The sequence below is a fragment of the Fundulus heteroclitus genome, chromosome 23 (genome assembly GCF_011125445.2).
Source record: "Fundulus heteroclitus isolate FHET01 chromosome 23, MU-UCD_Fhet_4.1, whole genome shotgun sequence".
Taxonomy (NCBI): Eukaryota; Metazoa; Chordata; class Actinopteri; order Cyprinodontiformes; family Fundulidae; genus Fundulus; species Fundulus heteroclitus.
In genome coordinates, this window is record NC_046383.1 from 10,364,838 (window position 1) to 10,382,292 (window position 17,455).

Sequence of the window (17,455 nt, forward strand, 5' to 3'; positions counted from 1 at the left end):
TTCAGCGTGGAGAAGCGAAGGCTCTGGTTACATTAAGCTAAAAGAGACTCTTTCAGCTGCGCCTGATGTCTGTGTAACGCTGTCTGATCCCATCAGAACAATGGCACGGTTCATAAAGAGAGGTGTTGCATTAGATTGTTTCATATTGACACATTTATTGCCTGGGTGGATAATAACCAAGTAATCAGTATCCTAGCTGTATAATCAGGGTTCCTACAAATTTGCCATTTCAAAATTCTCAACTCAAATCTTCAAGTGATTCAGTTTATTTCTGGATTTTTTTTCCATTTCTTTTTGTTATAAATTCATATGAAATAATTATCTTTAAACTGTAAATAATCCAGATACAATGAAAAACTGTAAAAGCACACCTAAAGCTCAATCTTTCCCACTCTTTGTAAAGCTGAATCAGCTTGTATGAATCTGTCGATTCTCATCGCAGCGTTTCTGCAAAGCCTTGAAACGTCTGAAAAAGTCTGGAAATATTTTCCAGGCTTTACAGTTTCGTCGTCTAAACAATCTCTTAAAATAAATTGCTCGAATCAGAGGCTTCTTATGTTGGATCATTTAAAAAAAGATTCAGGTACTATAATGTTTTTGTAATCAACAACATTAAATCTGTCCCTCCACCCATATTTCACACATTAAACTAAAGGGTTGATGGTCGTACCTAAATGTGAGGTTAAAGACACGACACATGATTTTTATGTTCTTCTTCTTTTTTTTCTTTTTTTACATCTAATGTCAAAATAAATCGTTTTTAAAGCAATTTACATTTAGAAAATCCAAGTTACTTGTTTCTAAGATGGAATAACCATGTTTTATTTTCATGTCTTAAAACATAACCTGGAAGCGAAACGTCTTCAACTACGGAAAACAAGTCCAGTTGCTTTGTTTTTTACCTTTTTTTGGAATAACCTGGAAACTGCTAAAACACAGTTCCATAAGATTCAATGTTTTACTTTACCCTTTATTTCTCAAGGACATGAACCTGGGTAACATTTGTTTCAGTGAGTTGTGTTCATTGAGCAGCTGAGCTATACATAGATTTTTTAAGCCTTTATTTGAGGCTGTATTTAAACAATTTGCCTTAAAAAAATTTTTTTATCTAAAGCTGATGACTTCCCACCTATATCATGTCCACATTGTATGAAATTTAACTCAGCGTGTCAAAAATCACTGACCAAACTCAACCTATTGAGATTGTGATTTTCATTCCTTAATAATTCAATGATCAGCATGAAAGGGTAACTTTGGTTAAGCTTCATACAATTTTATACCTTATATATGTAAATTACTTATTCAAAACTGATTTTCTTTTCTTTAAAGTGGTTAAAAAGGTTTTAGTACTGCTTGATTCACAGAAAAGTATGATTTATACTAAAGACTTGAGTTTAATATGGTGTTTTTCAATGCTCTTAAAGTTAGTATTTCGATTCCACTGAAATGAAGGCATAGGATATTTTAATGAACAGCATGTAAATGTAAATTACCAATGCAAAGTAGTACACATTCATAAAATGGAAGGAAAGTTATTTATTTTCTAAACAAAAATCTGTATTCTGCCTCCTATACACTGATGCTCCTAAATAAAACCCAGACCAACCAACTGACCTCAGAAAGAGTAAAAGGTTTGTTAGAGTGAAAAATCTGCATCATAAAACTGCATCAAGGACAGGTTAGAGATAAAGATGTGGATAATTTCCAAGCATGGTTAGGTTATCAAAAATATCCAAAGATTTGAACACCTCTCAGAGCTCTGTTCATTATTTACAAGTGATTTATAAATTAAGTAAACCGGCATTATGATAGTTCTGCAATACTGTCGTTAAATGGCGCCACGTCTGTTTATATTTGATAATGGCGCCTGGTGCTGGTGCTATTTTTATCCACAAAAAGACCATTAAACCATTACCAAGATGGAGACTTGATGCACATAACGTTATCTTATCATGATCAAACGGTTTTTGGTCTTTTCTTTATAAACATTTTACGTGGCTATATACCTTTAATCACAGAAGCAACCAAGAGGATCATGGTAACTCGGGAGGAGCAACAGCAGAGATCTACAACTCAGGTGGGAGTATCTGTTGAAGGGACAACTGTTACTTGTTGCCCTACAGATCTGGGGTCTCATTTATAAAATGTCAGCATAGCTGGATACCTTTGACTGCTGCTAAATACATCTTGTACTAAATAATACTTTTGAAAAAGCGTTGCATTGCTGTTTTTATTGTGCCCGCTGCTGCACACAAGTAAACTTTTTTAAATTGACTTGACATTTTGAAGCCTAATCGATATTACAGGTCAAAAAGTTGCACAGCCTAAGCAGCTTCATAGCAGCAGTCTGTAAAAAAGTCCTGAACAGCGCCGGCGTCCCGCTGCTGGAACACTGAGTAGTAAGACAATAAAAAGTTACGTGCATGTGGAACAGACATTTTAGCAGCATTAACTATATCAGTTTGGCTGGATTGGAGAAAAGATAAGGTTTGCCTCTCACAAAATCAAATTAAACCTTTTTTCTGTCCAGTCTTTTTAAAAACCTTTAGTCTAAAGCTTTAGATACACTCGGCAATGTCAGGCTAAGTTCGAGACTTACTCTTATCTCTTTCTCGTGCTGTACATTTTAAACTCTGTCTTCTTGACCTTGTCTCTCATTGCATTCCCAGACCTTTGTCTGAGGTCCAGGTCCAATGAAAAACAGGAAGGAGAGCAAAATTCTGCTCATCTAAGGACCCTGCTGTCATCAATCATTTGCTCCAGATCTGGCAATCCCATTAGCCACCTGCGCCGTGGTCCGGAACCCAACACCCAGGGTATGCCAATTAATTCTCTGATATGGTTCAGAGGCAGAGCAAAGAAGAAGGGGGATGCTGAGCTGGGGGCTCATCTGAGCACAAAAAGCTACAAAAGCACCTCTGATATCATTTTAATTAATTTACCTTCTCTAAATAGTTTGGTTTCTCTCACTTTACAACACAAAGAACCTTCATGCACTTAAACATAACAACACCGCTTGGCCTCTTGACCTTAACTGGGGTTGTCTGCTTTACAGTCAGAAGATGCAGTTGTAGTGGACGGAAGTCCTGGCCAATTAAACGGTCAATTGTGAAACAATTGTGCCAAAATGGGGCACAGGGAAATGCAATTAGCAAGCGATGGCTCTTAGCTCCCCAAAAAAAGTGAGTGGTGTGAAGCACAGACCGCCAGCAGGGACGGCGAGTTTCCTGTGTACTACAGCACTGAGGTAATCATGACACAACAACAAGCAGTGACACTTCAAAGATAAACTAAACTTGTTATAAAAACTGACCCAAGCTGCTGCAGTTCTCACTACGTGGCTGAACCCCGTTTTCCCCTCAGACCTGCCTTAAATATTTATGTCATAGATATAACAAGGTGTGAGTAATCCATTTAAAAAGTACACCACTGAACGTTTACTGCATTTTTGCACCATATTGTTTTGCACTGCACTGACCTTTTTCATATTAATGCCTTTTTGCACCATTATTTTTTATTATTAAACATGGTGGAACATTCTTCTGCACACTTTCAAAAAAAAAAAAAAAAAAAAAAACAGTTTTTCTCCTGCATTGTTCTTATCACTACTGCACTTTATATTGTAATGTTATCTTATTCCAACTGCAATCTCATTACACTGCCGTAAGCTGTATGCAACGAAATTTCGTTTTGTATACACTCTGTGCATACAAAATGACAATAAAGTTTGTCTAAGTCTAATGTTCCTCAGAGATTCTGGTGCATATTAACAGAATAGCGCGATGCAGTTGCAGCACATCCAGCATGAGAATCTTCTGTTCCACCGCATCCCAAAGGTGCTCCATGGGACTGAGATCTGAATGTGCTTTCGTGTTTGAGAAATCCGAAGATGGTTAGACCACAGTCATAAAAGCAGGGACATGGTCAACAATGGTTCTCAGTTTGGCTGTGGTGTTAAACAATGATCAGTTGGCAGTAAGTGGGCCAAACTCAGCCCGGAAAAGATTTCCCAACAACCAAAAGGCAGAATTCTGTCCATATCTGGACGTCACGGCTAAACTCGAAACTCACTGGACCAGGCAGTGTTTTTAAACTCTGTTGTGTCTAGCTTTAGCCAGCCTGTGTGAATTGTAGCCTCAGTTTCCTGTTCTTAGCAGACAGAAGTGGCGCCCGGTGTGGTCTTCTGCTGCTGTGACCCATCTGCTTTAAAGGTTTGGAGTGCTGTGTGTTCAGAGATGGTATTCCTCCTAGCTTAGCTGCAACAACTGGTTATTTGAGCTGCTGCTTTCTATTATCGCCACCCAGTCAGCCAGTTCTACTCTGACCTCTGACATCAACGAGGCATTTTCACCACTGACTGGATATTTTTTCTTTTCTTTTTTTCTGACCATTCTATCCCTGAGAGTTGGTTGTATGTGAAAACTTCATTATATAAGCAGTGTCTGAAATATTCAGAGCTGCCTAATTCACTTTTAGTCAGAAGTCTAATAATACCTTCGACTTTGATAAGCCAAGAAAAGGCAGTGAAAAACATTTTCAATCAGTCAAGACGTTTTTATTTGTTTTATTTAAGTTCAACTGGAATACCAAGCTTGCTTTTGGGTGGAAATGTAAGTATGGAAAAACGGATGCGTTGAACCAACATTTTAATTCCCTCACACATGAATCCCACATGTTGCGCTGTTAAATGGGACGGGATCATTATGATGTCTGAACTCAGCCCGTCAGCTGGCCAACATCTTCCACTCTTGGCTAGTCGGCGCTGGCTTCACGCATGTGGCTTTCCCACCGATGTGTTCTGAACACTGAGTGTCAGCGCAACTTTAGTTTCCTGCATAAGGATGTGGGCAAAGGCTTGGCTGGATTCATATCTGGCTCTGGAGAGAGCTGGGATAAAATACAGGCTTCTATTTTGCAATCTATTCATGGCAGCACTGCAGTTTGGAGTAAACATCACTATAATCTGTAAATCCTAAAAAGGCTCCTCGACGTTGTCTCCTTGTTTATTTCAATCTCTGCATCGAAACAAGTTTTGACTTCTCTTTTAAAGCTTATTTTACTTAATTCTCCAATCAAGTGTTATGTGCGGCCCTCCAAGGGAATATGTTTAATTCAAAACAGAGATCGTGCCTTGTAAGTTGCAACGCTCAGGCTTTTCCTCACTTCAGATGAGGGAAAATGACCATGAACTTAATACCTTTTATTAAAACCTTTAATATTAAAAGCTTGAATTCTTTGGCTCTGATAATTGATTCAAAATCAAATAACTTACCTAGGTCCTGTTGGAAAAAGACTGTAGGTCTTTGTGTGACTTTTTTCACATTAGACCAAGGAGAAGGGAGTGAGGCAACAGATGTGCAATAAAAATGTGTGGCCTCGTAAGTTAAATCTGAGTCTAAAGGCCTTCTTTCTAATCTCTCTCCTCTCTATGGCCTGACTTTTTCCACTCACTTAAACTATGTCCTTTGGCTTGAAGAAGCGACCTTTGAGCGGCCACATGGCCTGCCTCCAGATGTGGATACAACGTCCACATCTGCTTGAAGCAGCCGACTGAGAGTGATGCGAAGCAAACAATGTTTTTCACAAAGGGACAATCAGAACAGGAGGTTGGAACTCTCTTTGCCAGAGTTTCTGCAAGTATCCCTGACATTCAAGCTGTTTGTAAGACCATAATGATTTGAATGCAAGACTGTGAAGCGTTGTGAGTGCTGTGAAAAAGTATTTCCCCCTAATGCTGGTAAAGATTGTCAGTCATCCAGGTCATGGTCGTTCCAAAAAAAGTAAAAAACAAAACAACTGGACTTGTGTTTCGTGGTTGAAGACGTTCCTCATGTTATCTAAACCATTACAAGGCCTTTGTTAGGCAGTGGTATAAAGCTTGTTACTCCACATTACTCCAGACTTTTTGAATGCGGTACCGCGCACGTGACGTCACCGTCTCAAGAGCAACGCCCCTTTTGCCGCTTAGGTAGGGCATACAGGAGAGAATGCATACAGGAGAGAACGCACGGATAACAGATATGACCGACTTTACAGCCGTTAAACTTTCCCAAGACGGTGTCCCAGGCGCACGGTTTACTGGTCGCACTGTCGAAGAACACACCAACCTTCAGCTCAAACGATGGCTTGAGGTTCGATGGCTTAAAAAGACTGGAAAACTGGCCGAGTTGATGAACGGAAAGCTTTGTTTTTTTTTTTTTCCTGCGCGGCGATCATGGCAGCGTCTGCCGTTTTTTTTTTTTTTTGTTGTTGTTTGCAATCACCGTCCAGGAATGGGTATATGTTTAATGTTTGTCTCATTTGAAATGTTTTTGAGTAAGCTATCCTGGTAGCAGGGTATCATGTTAGCGCCTGCTACCATGATAGCCTATATGCTATCATGGTAGCAGGCGCTACTTTATTAACATGTCGGCCACCAAAATACTCTTACCTTGACTTGATGTCGCTGGAATTGGGTCAGGATGTTCTTCGGTTGTGCCCTTTCCTCCGACAAAATGCTTGCTACATATGTACTTGAATTTGGTAACTTTTTCCGGGTTGAACTGTTGTGTAGGCCGACCGCCCCGGTGTTCCAAGCGTACACATTTCTCCTTGGCAGTCTTGAAGAAAACATCCTTCATATGCGGCCGATCAGCGTAACTCGAGTCGCTGTTGCACGTTCCATAGCAACAATGTTTAAAAACCATGGTCTTAGATTTGGAAAAAGCAGTCGTTTACCGAGTAAAACCTAGGCTAACGCACGTCTCTTACAGCGAAACAACGGCGGCTTTCCGGAGTTTGCCCCACTGCGTACCACGTGATGTGACGTCATCGTGACGTTGTGTTTCTAAAAATAGCTCGCGCGCGGTACCGCATTGAGAAAGCTTCCTGGAGAGGAGGCGAAACGTCTCCTTTTTCTCATAGGGCTGAGATGGTTATGATTGTTTTTTTAATCAAATCACGACTCAAGCAACATTGATGAGATGATATAAAACATTTGAGTGTGAAAAAACAGAAGAGGAGGCAATGTTTAGAAATCAGAACAAATAAAAATTTACTGGTTAAAGTGTGAACCCTGGTTAAATTTCCACTGATGACCCATAATATGGAGCATTACGATCATCTTGCAATTTTCTGTTATTGCTATTTAAATGTGCCCTTTTCCAATTTAATGTGGATTTGTTTAGTTTGGTTTATCTTTTTTCTTTCAAATTACTCACATCCATTCTGGAAGCAGGTATGTGGGAAATGGCCCCAGCAAAGTACAAAAACAGACAGACAAGAAAACTTTGGAGTCATTACCTCATCTGCATCTGTGGCTGTCAGCTGCATGATCTTGAAGCCATCCCCGACGTTCTCCTCAATGGTCACATCAAGAATATCATTCGGAAAAACAGGCGCGTTGTCATTTATGTCCTGCAGAGTGATCTCCACCTGCAGAGGAAAAAGAAGAAACACCAGATTTTTTTATTAAAGCTCTGCCAAATGGCTGCATTCTACCTGCCGCAGCTGCAGAGATCACAGCAAAGGAGTAACAGTTTCTGTCTTCTTGGATTATCCAAGATGTAGGAGCCACGGCTGCATAACAAATGTGCTGCTCTGTAATTTCAAAAAGAATAAAATGGAAAAAAAGTGAGATCATGACGTGTGGTTGAAAGCGGGAAAAGATATCAACTAGGCCCAAAAGCACGAGACAAGCAAAAAAAAAAAACAACGTTCTTTCCGTTTTAGTCTGGACACAATGAAAGGACTACAATTTTGAATATTATTTATCATACACTGTCATCTTTTTTTTTTACAAAAAAACAAAAAGAAAGCCAGGAAGTATGAATAACAGCAAATTCACTCCAAGGTCAGACTGTATAATGGTGAAGCAAATTTCACAGAAGACTTGCTCGTTTGTCAGGGCTGCCAGGTGAAAGCATTTGCTTTTTAAGCAAGGTATGGCTGCACATTTGATGTTTGCAAAACTTCATCTGAATAAAACAGGTGACTTCTGAAATAATATCTGTCGGACATTTAAGCCCAAAGCAGGGATGACCGACATAATAGCACAAACAGTCGTGGCAGATGGCCGTTCACGTTGCGCCTAATTCTGCTGGAGGTTCAATTCAATTCAATTTTATTTATATAGCGCCAATTAGTGAAACATTTCATCTCAAGGCACTTTACAAAGTCAAATTCAATCAGATTATACAGATTGGGTCAGATCATACAGATTGGTTTCCTCTCTATTCTTGCTACATGGATGCTTGGTGTGTGGGATTGCTGCAATGCAACGACACGATGCTATAAAATCGCTGCAAGACACCAAAATGGTGTAATGAGACTGGTAAACTGGCAGTACATAACCAAATACCATGTCCTAATTGTTCAAAAAACTTAATAAGGAATAGAGATAATTGAACGACTTGAAAAATATGACCCACATAGAAAATAAATATGTCTACATAGCACCTGGAAAGACTACAGCCAACGTTTCCGCACTCCTAGAGACTCCAAGTACACAACAAAATGTATTTAAGGGCCGAATAAGTGGATTTTATATGATTTGTCCCCTTTAACTGAATTGAACAAGGATCTGGACATCTTTACCTTAAATGAAGCCTCCAGGAAAAGGTGATTGACTGAAACATCATCATATATTCTGTCATTTTATAATAGGGAAAACATTGTCAATGAAATAATTGTTGCACATAGCTGATACTGTTAGTATCTCTTTTAAACAGCTCAAGTTCATTGGAGGTTGTTACAATCCTGTATCCCTGTAATTGTCCTCATTAATTCTTAATGATAACTATGTAATTAAAAGTAAATAGAAAATAAAAACCTACAGTAGAAATAGTTAGTTAACACAGGACAAACATGTGTTTGTCTTTCTATTGCTAAAGTACTTTACTGATAACAAAAAAACTCACATTAAAATAAACATAAACAAACAGACTAGTGGATCAGATTTTCCTAATCTGTATAAACTCTGTTAATATTGGAGACATTGCAAATAAAACCCTTCTAAAATGAATTTCAGACGTGTTTCCGCAGGGACAAGCAGCGAGTGTAACAGTAGAGCAAACTAGCTGCAGCTCAGGGAGTTTCACTTTCAAGTCTTCAAAACCAAAACAAACACGTATTACAGTAGACCACAGACCCCCCATGTGGATAAACTTTGCCCCGCATACAAAGAGACTCTCCCTAATAACTTAGATTCATTACAGATGGAGCAGTGGTGTAAGTGAAATCTGCAATTAAATCAACTGTTTATATATAAATGACGTGATTCCATGTTAATCAAATTCTGGTGTATCTTTCCTTATTCAACCCAGAACAACGTGGAGCACACAAGCACACATGAGGATACCAAACCTTTCCCAGATCACATTGGAAGCAGCCATGCAACCAGTATAGCATGTGGTGAATTTTTTTTTTGGTTTGGTTTGAGTAAATTGATCTGGAAAAAGATTTAAGGGATGAAATAACGAAGATTGCCGTATCATATAATATGATTCTGGACCATATCAGCCAGCATGTGGACAAGCTGTTGTGTTACGTAAGGATGGTTTGGGACCTACAAAGGCAGGCCAATAATAGAAAGGTTAAAACATTTAGTAAAAAAAAAAACTCTTTTCTCAGATGACCTTTCTTGTCTTCTGGCACCAGGCACCAACTTTGCAAATATTTTTGTCCAACCCTACTGTAAAACCAATAGGAAGAAATGGTTTGTACAAAAAAGAGCTTTACTATCCTTCCAACCTGCTATAACTAGGCAGCAAGAAATAAATTATACAAGGTTTAGTATGCAGCAGCCTGGGTAAAAGTGGACTCTCCTGAGAAATGAGAGTGAGACATTTATGCTTTCAGTTCTAAGTCTAGAGTAGCAAAATTAAATTTCCAGTCATTTACCACAGCTTAGACTCCTATCACCGCCATTTCATCCACTAACCCAAATATGCATTTCAAAGCCAGTAAATATGTTTAGCTTTGGAATCATAACAGACATTTTGCTGCATTTTCTGTGTTTATTACTTTTATAAATATTGAAAAGCCTTGTTTAAACTCTCCAGTGATCAGATGTCCATTAATGTTGGCAGTCATTATGGTAATTCTTGCATTGGCATCATAACATTCTTCCATCTTTGTTGCATAACTTGATAGAACGTCTGCATGGACAGACACCAGTGTGCATCTCATAGAAAGAGACTAAACCAGTTATTACACCCCTACATCTCCACTAGGTCCTCTGAGGCCCAGTGACCAAGACCTGCCGTCCCCCCCCCATACTAAATTTAAACCTAAGGGAGGCAGAGCTTCTTCTTCTGTAGTTCCAAGACTCTGGAACTCCATTCCTCTGACTCTGAGATCAGCAGACTCACTGGTTTCTTTAAAGGCCAGCTAAAAACATATTGTTTTAAATCTACTTTTGCTTTTTTTTTTTTTTTGTGTGTTTTTATCTCCTGTCATGTAGCACTTTAATTTTATTTTGAGAAGAGCTATCTAAATACAGTTTTACTTACTTAATATGACAGACACTCAAAAGAAGCTATGCATTTTTAACAAGAGATAACATCAAAATTTAAGCTATTATATATATATATATATATATATATATATATATATATATATATATATATATATATATATATATATATATCACAAAATTGTGAAAAAAATATTTGTCTACTCCAAACTTCTTAATTTTTTTTTGTCACACCTGGGTTTTTCACATCTGATGCACCTTTTCCTACTTTTGGCACCTTCTTCTGACTATTGACTATTGATCCAATGGGATAAGTGAATTTCTCCAACGTGAGATCAATAAAGCCTATCTTATCTTTTCCGAACATCAAACAAATTTAAATATTGGATGATACCCTGGGTAGAAAAACAAAGATGTTTTAAATAAACAATCATTAAGGGAATAATATATCAAAACCACTCTGGTCTTATAAGTTAAATTGTGAATTACATGTCAGTTTTGTCTGGTCACACTCCACCCTGATTACTGCCAGATCTGTAGAATCAATAATCAGTTAAACAGAACCTGTCTGACACCATTAAGTATCCTCAAAGACCCCGAACACAAAAGATTAGGGTTAGGGTTAGGAGTCCATCTAAAAAAAGTGAAAGAACAGATGGGAACTGGCCACTGACCTCTGTGTGGAACGGGTCACAAAACATTCACTAAAGATTTGTGACTCCAGCACATCACAGTTTGAACCATTACCCACAAAAGGGAGAAAACATGAAAGAGCAGCGATCCTTCCCAGGAGAGTCTGGCTAACCAACGTTTCTCCAGGAGGACCTTGACGACTCATCCAGGAGCTCAGAAAGGATCTGAGGGCCTCGCTGGCGTTCAGTGTTCATGACTGAACTGGAGCACAGATTGTGCTAACTTGGCTTCTGGTGAACACAAAGAATGACGTCAAGTTTGCCAAATGAACATCTTGATGATTCCCTAGACTTGAAAATATATAAATATGAAAATATTCTGCAGGGTGACAAACTAAATGAGGGATTGTTTGAAGGTTTTTATCATGTTACGTCTGTCATAAAATCAACAGCATATTTTGGAAAAAAGAACGTCATAATGACGATCACGGTGTTGGGTCTGCCGTGTTGCTTTAGGACCTGGGTGGCTAGCTGCAATTGAAGGGGCCACAAATTCTGCTCTGTAGCACAAAGTCCTGCAGGAGAATATCCTGCAGGAATCCTAAAATTACCATTTTACATAGGACTAGGTTGGTCTAGATAGCCTTACACCCCTCAACAAATGAAATCATTGTGTGAAAACGGCAATTTGTTTTAAACCAGGATATCCTTGTCGGATATTAAAATTTGTAAAACAAAAGAAAAAGAAGGAATCTGCAAGGAAGTGAAAACATTTTTGCAACACAGGTTTAGGTTTCTAAAGCAACGGTTCCAATAAGGCATTGAAGGGGCAAACAATGGCCCCTCAAGGCCATATGACCGCCGAGGTAGAAGGCCAGACAGAGGAATCCATTCATATCATGCATTTTGACAGGAAAAGCTGTCTTTAAATGTCCTACAAACCGGCTGCACAGCCAACAGAAGCAGGAAGCTCTCAACAGCAGTTGCCGCCGACGCGCTCTGGAGTCAGTTCAGCCTTTCTCATTAAAGACGACCCAGAACCGAACAGTTGAAGGGGAAGATTGCTGAAACGGTGCCACAGCCTAACGTGATGAAACGCGCCTCTGCTGTTTTGGTGTAGTGACACATTCAGGTCACAGGTCACAATTACGACAAATCGCCTCATTCAGAAGCCATTCAACTGATCATGCTGCACAGGAAGAGCATGTTGTCCACTTATTAAGCCCACTATGAGTCGGTGTCGGTCTGTCAGCTTGAGTGGGGATAATTACAGGAGAACAAGGCGGATTATGTTCTGGGGCACCAGCGATGCAGAAGTCGCATAAACAAGTCACAATGACAGCGGCTCTTGACTCAACTTGCGCCAGAGACGAGGGAGCGGGACAAAGTCAACAATGAATATTTATCTCCCGCCCCGCATGTCCCCCTTGATGTGTAAATAATGCAAGGCCAACTTCTGAGGAGTGAACTAATTAGGCCAGAAGTGCAGTTTTTAGAAATAATTACGCCTCACGCTCCCAGTTTGCACCCGCCTGGCTCCCATGGGACGGCGATGTATCAAAGAGATTTTGGTGAAAAATGTATCTACGGAGGAGGAAGCGAGGTCAGAGTGGAGGAGGCAGGAAGAGAGGTTTTGTTCCCTCGAACCCGCGGCCCAGGCAGGTGAAACACATTAGTTTACAAGCTAAAAGATTGTGTTTCATGAACTACTGTTTCAAGTTGCAGGTGCTGTTAACTGGCTGCCAGGGTTTTATTATTTATGGGAAGGTATGAATGATTCACACACCTAGTGGCTCCTGAGTGCTGTCAATAATGAGACTGTAAGTGATGGAAGATATTTGTCCAAGACGTTGAGGCTGGAGCTCCTATTCAGCTGTGATGAATTCATCTTGGTGCAAAATTCCCAAAGCTTGCATGATAAATGTAGGAATGACAGGTAAGATGATTTAGATGTCTGAACTCAAGTCCTGCAAGTTGGTCTATGTTCGTTTTACTCAAATTACAAAAAGAGATTTGTTTTCCCCCCGCAGCTTTGGAAGCATATAGCTCTGCAGATCTCTTTAAAGTTGTGTTTTTACAGGTTGGTGAAAAATGTCACAGTCCTGCTCCACTTTGTGTTAGTCTATTGGCAAAAAACTACGTGCTTTGAAGTTTGTGGGTGTAATGTGACAATATGTGAGAGTAGAAGGGGTGTGAATACTTTTGGAAGAGAAAAATTAGTAGGATCTCAACGTTTAGGGTCTCATCCCTACCAGATCGAAGTCGTCAAATGACAGACAGGGTACGAGAGGAACAAAATGAGCTAAAATAAGTCCTTTGTTCCACGCAACACAGAGGCCAGGTTACAAATTAACATAAAGGCGTCGCCTGCATCCACAAAAACAAGATTCATGATCTGAAAAGATGAAGCAGCGCCAGGGTTCAAATGCTTCCTTCTAAACAAACGGCCCACACTTGCGGTTCGGCCAAGTCCGAAGCAGAACGACATACAGAACTGCAGGCTGAAGCCACCTGCGGCAGCAAGAGATCCTTTATTTGAGCAAAACTCCTGGTAGACTGGAGCACACATATAATACCGGTTACCAACTCAGTTGTTTTTAATAACTGTTGGAAAGCCTGATTAATTAGGCGAGTAATGGCATGCATTATAACTGAATAATAGAGTGCATGCCTCCACTACTGCTCGCCGACAGCCTCTGAGCAAAATCCACATCATTAGCAGAACAAATATCCTCCGGGCCGTGATGGAAAATATCGTGACCTCTGAATGTGGCGGCTGCAACAGTTGGCCTGTAAATGCTGACATCATCTGATCATAAACGCGCAGAACAGAGCCGGGTGCGCCTCCTGTAGGAACCTGCCATCTCAAAATGATTAAAAGTCTCATTAGCTGCTGCAGACGAGTTGGGGTCAGAGGCTGACTATGATTTCCAGTGCCTATTATATTCTCCCTATATGACTAAACAGTTTCACAGTGCATCATGCATTTCTAACGAGTGTGCAGGATCCTAGTCGGTTGCGTTCAAAAACAAGGATCGAAGGGCAATCAATAACATAACCCTTTACTACAGAGAAACCATACAGGGCAGTCCATCCCAGAAAAACACAGAGACACTCAGGACAAACAATAAGGCATGCTCACTTGGCATGTGAGAGGAAGCTGGAGTACCTGGAGAGAACCTACAGATGCATGGGGAGAACATGCAGACTCCACACAAACCCAGTGCTCACAACTGTGCTACTGTGCAACCAAACAAAACCGTACACAGATCAAAACTATTTTAAAACAACCAAAACTAACTGTATTCCAGATTCAGGGCACAGTTTGGTTAGTTATTGAAGGTGGCAGCAATCTAGTGTCACCTGTGGACAAACATAAGTTGCAAGGTGGCAAAGCACCACAGTATTAATCACAATTGAGGTCAATAAAAGAAAAGTCACAACTGGATCTTCTCGGATAAAAAAATTCAGTCATGGGAATGTGCACCTCTGCTGTTTCCATACAATTTAATAGATATATCAGGAGTTTTGGCAAATTGCTGCTGAGAAGCATATGTATTTGACTTAAAGTATTGCCAAAAACATCAGAAGGAACCTGTTGCTCCCCATTAATCTCTGGACTGTTATAAGGAAATTTCATATTTGAAATCCATCACTCTGCAGAGAGAAAGATCACTGCTAAAATGTACAGATGTAAATCTTTCAAGGAGCGGACACCTCTGCAATTTCACCCCACGGTGAGACCATACAACACGCAGAGAAATCACAAGCACCCAAGAGTTTGCAGGTTAAATAGTGCATTTCATAACTGATTGATTAGAAAAAGAGAAGCCTACTGTAAGCCTACTGCTCATTTGGCGGGGTTCCTAGGAGTAAAGAACATGACAGCACAAAGTAACATCTAAATCAAGTGTTGTGGAGCAATGTCCTTAGGATCAAAGAAGGGATGTTTGCCCGTAACGCACAGCACGGTTAGATAAAACCCAAGCATATAAGCATAAAGACCTCATACAAACTGTCAAACATGGTGGTGGAGGAGTCATGATTTGGGTTTGGTTTACAGCCACGTAACCTGGGCACCCTGCAATTATCAAGTAGATCATAATATCCTTCATATACCAACATATTCAAGAGTAAACCTTCAGCCCATCTGGTCCCAAACAATCCCAACATTGAAATTCTTCAATGGAACCTTAAAAGAGCAACATAATGAGGAAAGGTGGAGGGTTCTGAGAGTTCTTGCAGCTATACGTAAAACCTTTGAGGAAATGTGGGCATGCAGATTATTACAGGACATCCAAAACGATAATTCCCAAAACTGCTTCAACAAATGAATTTCCAGAGCCACCTAACAACCTTCTTACATCTTGAAAAATCCCATGTCCCCAATTCTTGCACCATTTAAGGGTCAGTGGTGCAAAGACTTCCCACAATTGAAACTGATTACAATCTGTCTAGGAAAAACTCAAAGCCATTTCTGGTTGCCTTGGTCTCAAAACTTCAGAGAAGGAGTAGCATACACCTGATAATTTTCAAGTAAAAAGTGGTGAAAGAAGTGAAAAAGTGGACTCAGCAACGCTCTGGAGCTCTGGGGACAAGGACGATAATATTTTTTCACTTCATCTCCACCTCCACCACTACTTCTCCTTGAGGTAGTCTTGAATGTTTAGACTAAACGTCATAGGCTCTTGGATCCAGATTTATGAAGCTTAAAACCTCAAAGGTTCGGCAGGTCAAGGGCGTTGGTAAAAGTGCGATCCTGGTTCTGCGTGTTAACAACACCAGGAAGCACGTCTAAACAGTTACGACAAGGTCAAACCAATCTCTTCTCCTCAGCTTCTTCAGCACGTGTACAGTCACAACTGGCTCGCTCTGTCAAACAAATGCCTGCAGGGTAATCCATCTTTTAACCACAGTCATCAGGCTGAGCAAAGTGCACGCGAGCTCAGGAGAGAGGAATCTGATGGGAAAGTGCCAGGGGAACAAGCAGACAAGGCTGGACGTCTGCCAAAGCTAAAGGCAAAGTGCAGGAGAGAAACCAGGGCAGGATCATATCCCCCTGAAAATCTTCTGCAGCCGAAAAAAACAAAACAAAACAAAACAAAAGAAAAAGTTAGAAACAGACAAAACAAAAGCAGCGTCTGCGTATTATCACAGAGCACCTTTGCCTCATGCAACCAACAAAGACACAAGTGGTTTCGATGAAGGGGATCAGTCTCCTCTCGGCGGACCACTTCACCGACTGTTAAAACATTGTTTGTCTACACCAGGCCCCCCCCCCTCAAGCTCCGCGTGAGACCCGGCCAAACAAGGTCCCCTCCAAACATTCCCAGGTCATAAGGCCCACACCATCGTTTCACCCCGGGTCCTTCTACTCACACAGCAGAGTGGAAACAGATCATGACGCGGTGTCACGTTTCTGAGTCCTGCATCTGCCTACGAGAAGTTCTCCTTTCATAAACCGACTCCCAACTCTTACCTGTGAGAGCTGGGTGGAAAATATCATCAGGCTATGTGCAAGATCAGAGTCGTGCTAATGGCGTCAAGGTGAGATTTAGCTCTCCTTGAAGGTGAAGCACTTTTCAAAGCCATCATCCAAATTACCATGGCCCCTTTAGACGCTGCACGCTGCGAGAGGTTAGGAGAACATCAAAACAAGCATTCTCTCCTTGGTGTGAGATGAAAGCTCAAAAACAAAATAATTAGCCTATTTGTGAAAAGCTATGCTTTGAAGATGCAAGGAAAGAAATGTATTTTCGCTTTATCGGTTGTCTGTCCTTTTTAAAAGGCTTCTTAAAAATGGAAGGAGACCGTAACTGCAGTCTGCCGCCTCCCTCGGTGTTGGTGCCACTGATTCTGCGAGAGTCTGTGGCCTTATCGCGCCGCGCTCTCCGCAATTACCTGAAATTACGGCATTCAAACCATGCAGACCATGGAAAAGAGAGAAACTGGGGAACAAAGCTCCCAGTAATTGCTTATCAAGCCCCCCAAAACATATTAAAAGTTAAGATATCTGTCGGTTTTTTGGGGGTTTTTTTTACACATCAAGTGCTGAAAATATGCCTACTGTAAAAGGGAAAAAGACTCCCCATCAAAAATGGAGTAAATTTTATAGATAAAAGGATTCAAATACAGATGCAGATTAATTGGCCTTAAAATAAAATAACAAAACTATATTTATCTGCAGTAGTATAATCTCAATCTGAAAATTGAATAAAATGTATCGATTTCTATTTATTCTCATGACATGTATTTAGGAACAAAAAACCCAAGTTAAGATATAATTGTTTTAGCAAAATCACCTGAGGCTCAATTGTTGGTACGCCCAGTGAGTTCTACAAAATAAATAAAACTAAGATATATATTTTTA

General features: G+C 40.2%; 1 protein-coding gene across 2 annotated transcripts in view; it reads right to left on the reverse strand.

Moving 5' to 3' along the window:
- Positions 1-17,455, reverse strand: part of LOC105937734 (protocadherin Fat 4) — a 142,448-nt gene that overhangs the window by 62,612 nt on the left and 62,381 nt on the right. For both annotated transcript variants that reach the window (XM_021324844.2, XM_012879216.3), the window contains exon 2: positions 7,282-7,413. In XM_021324844.2, the coding sequence (XP_021180519.2) occupies positions 7,282-7,413 (132 nt within the window). The remainder of the gene's footprint in view (positions 1-7,281; positions 7,414-17,455) is intronic.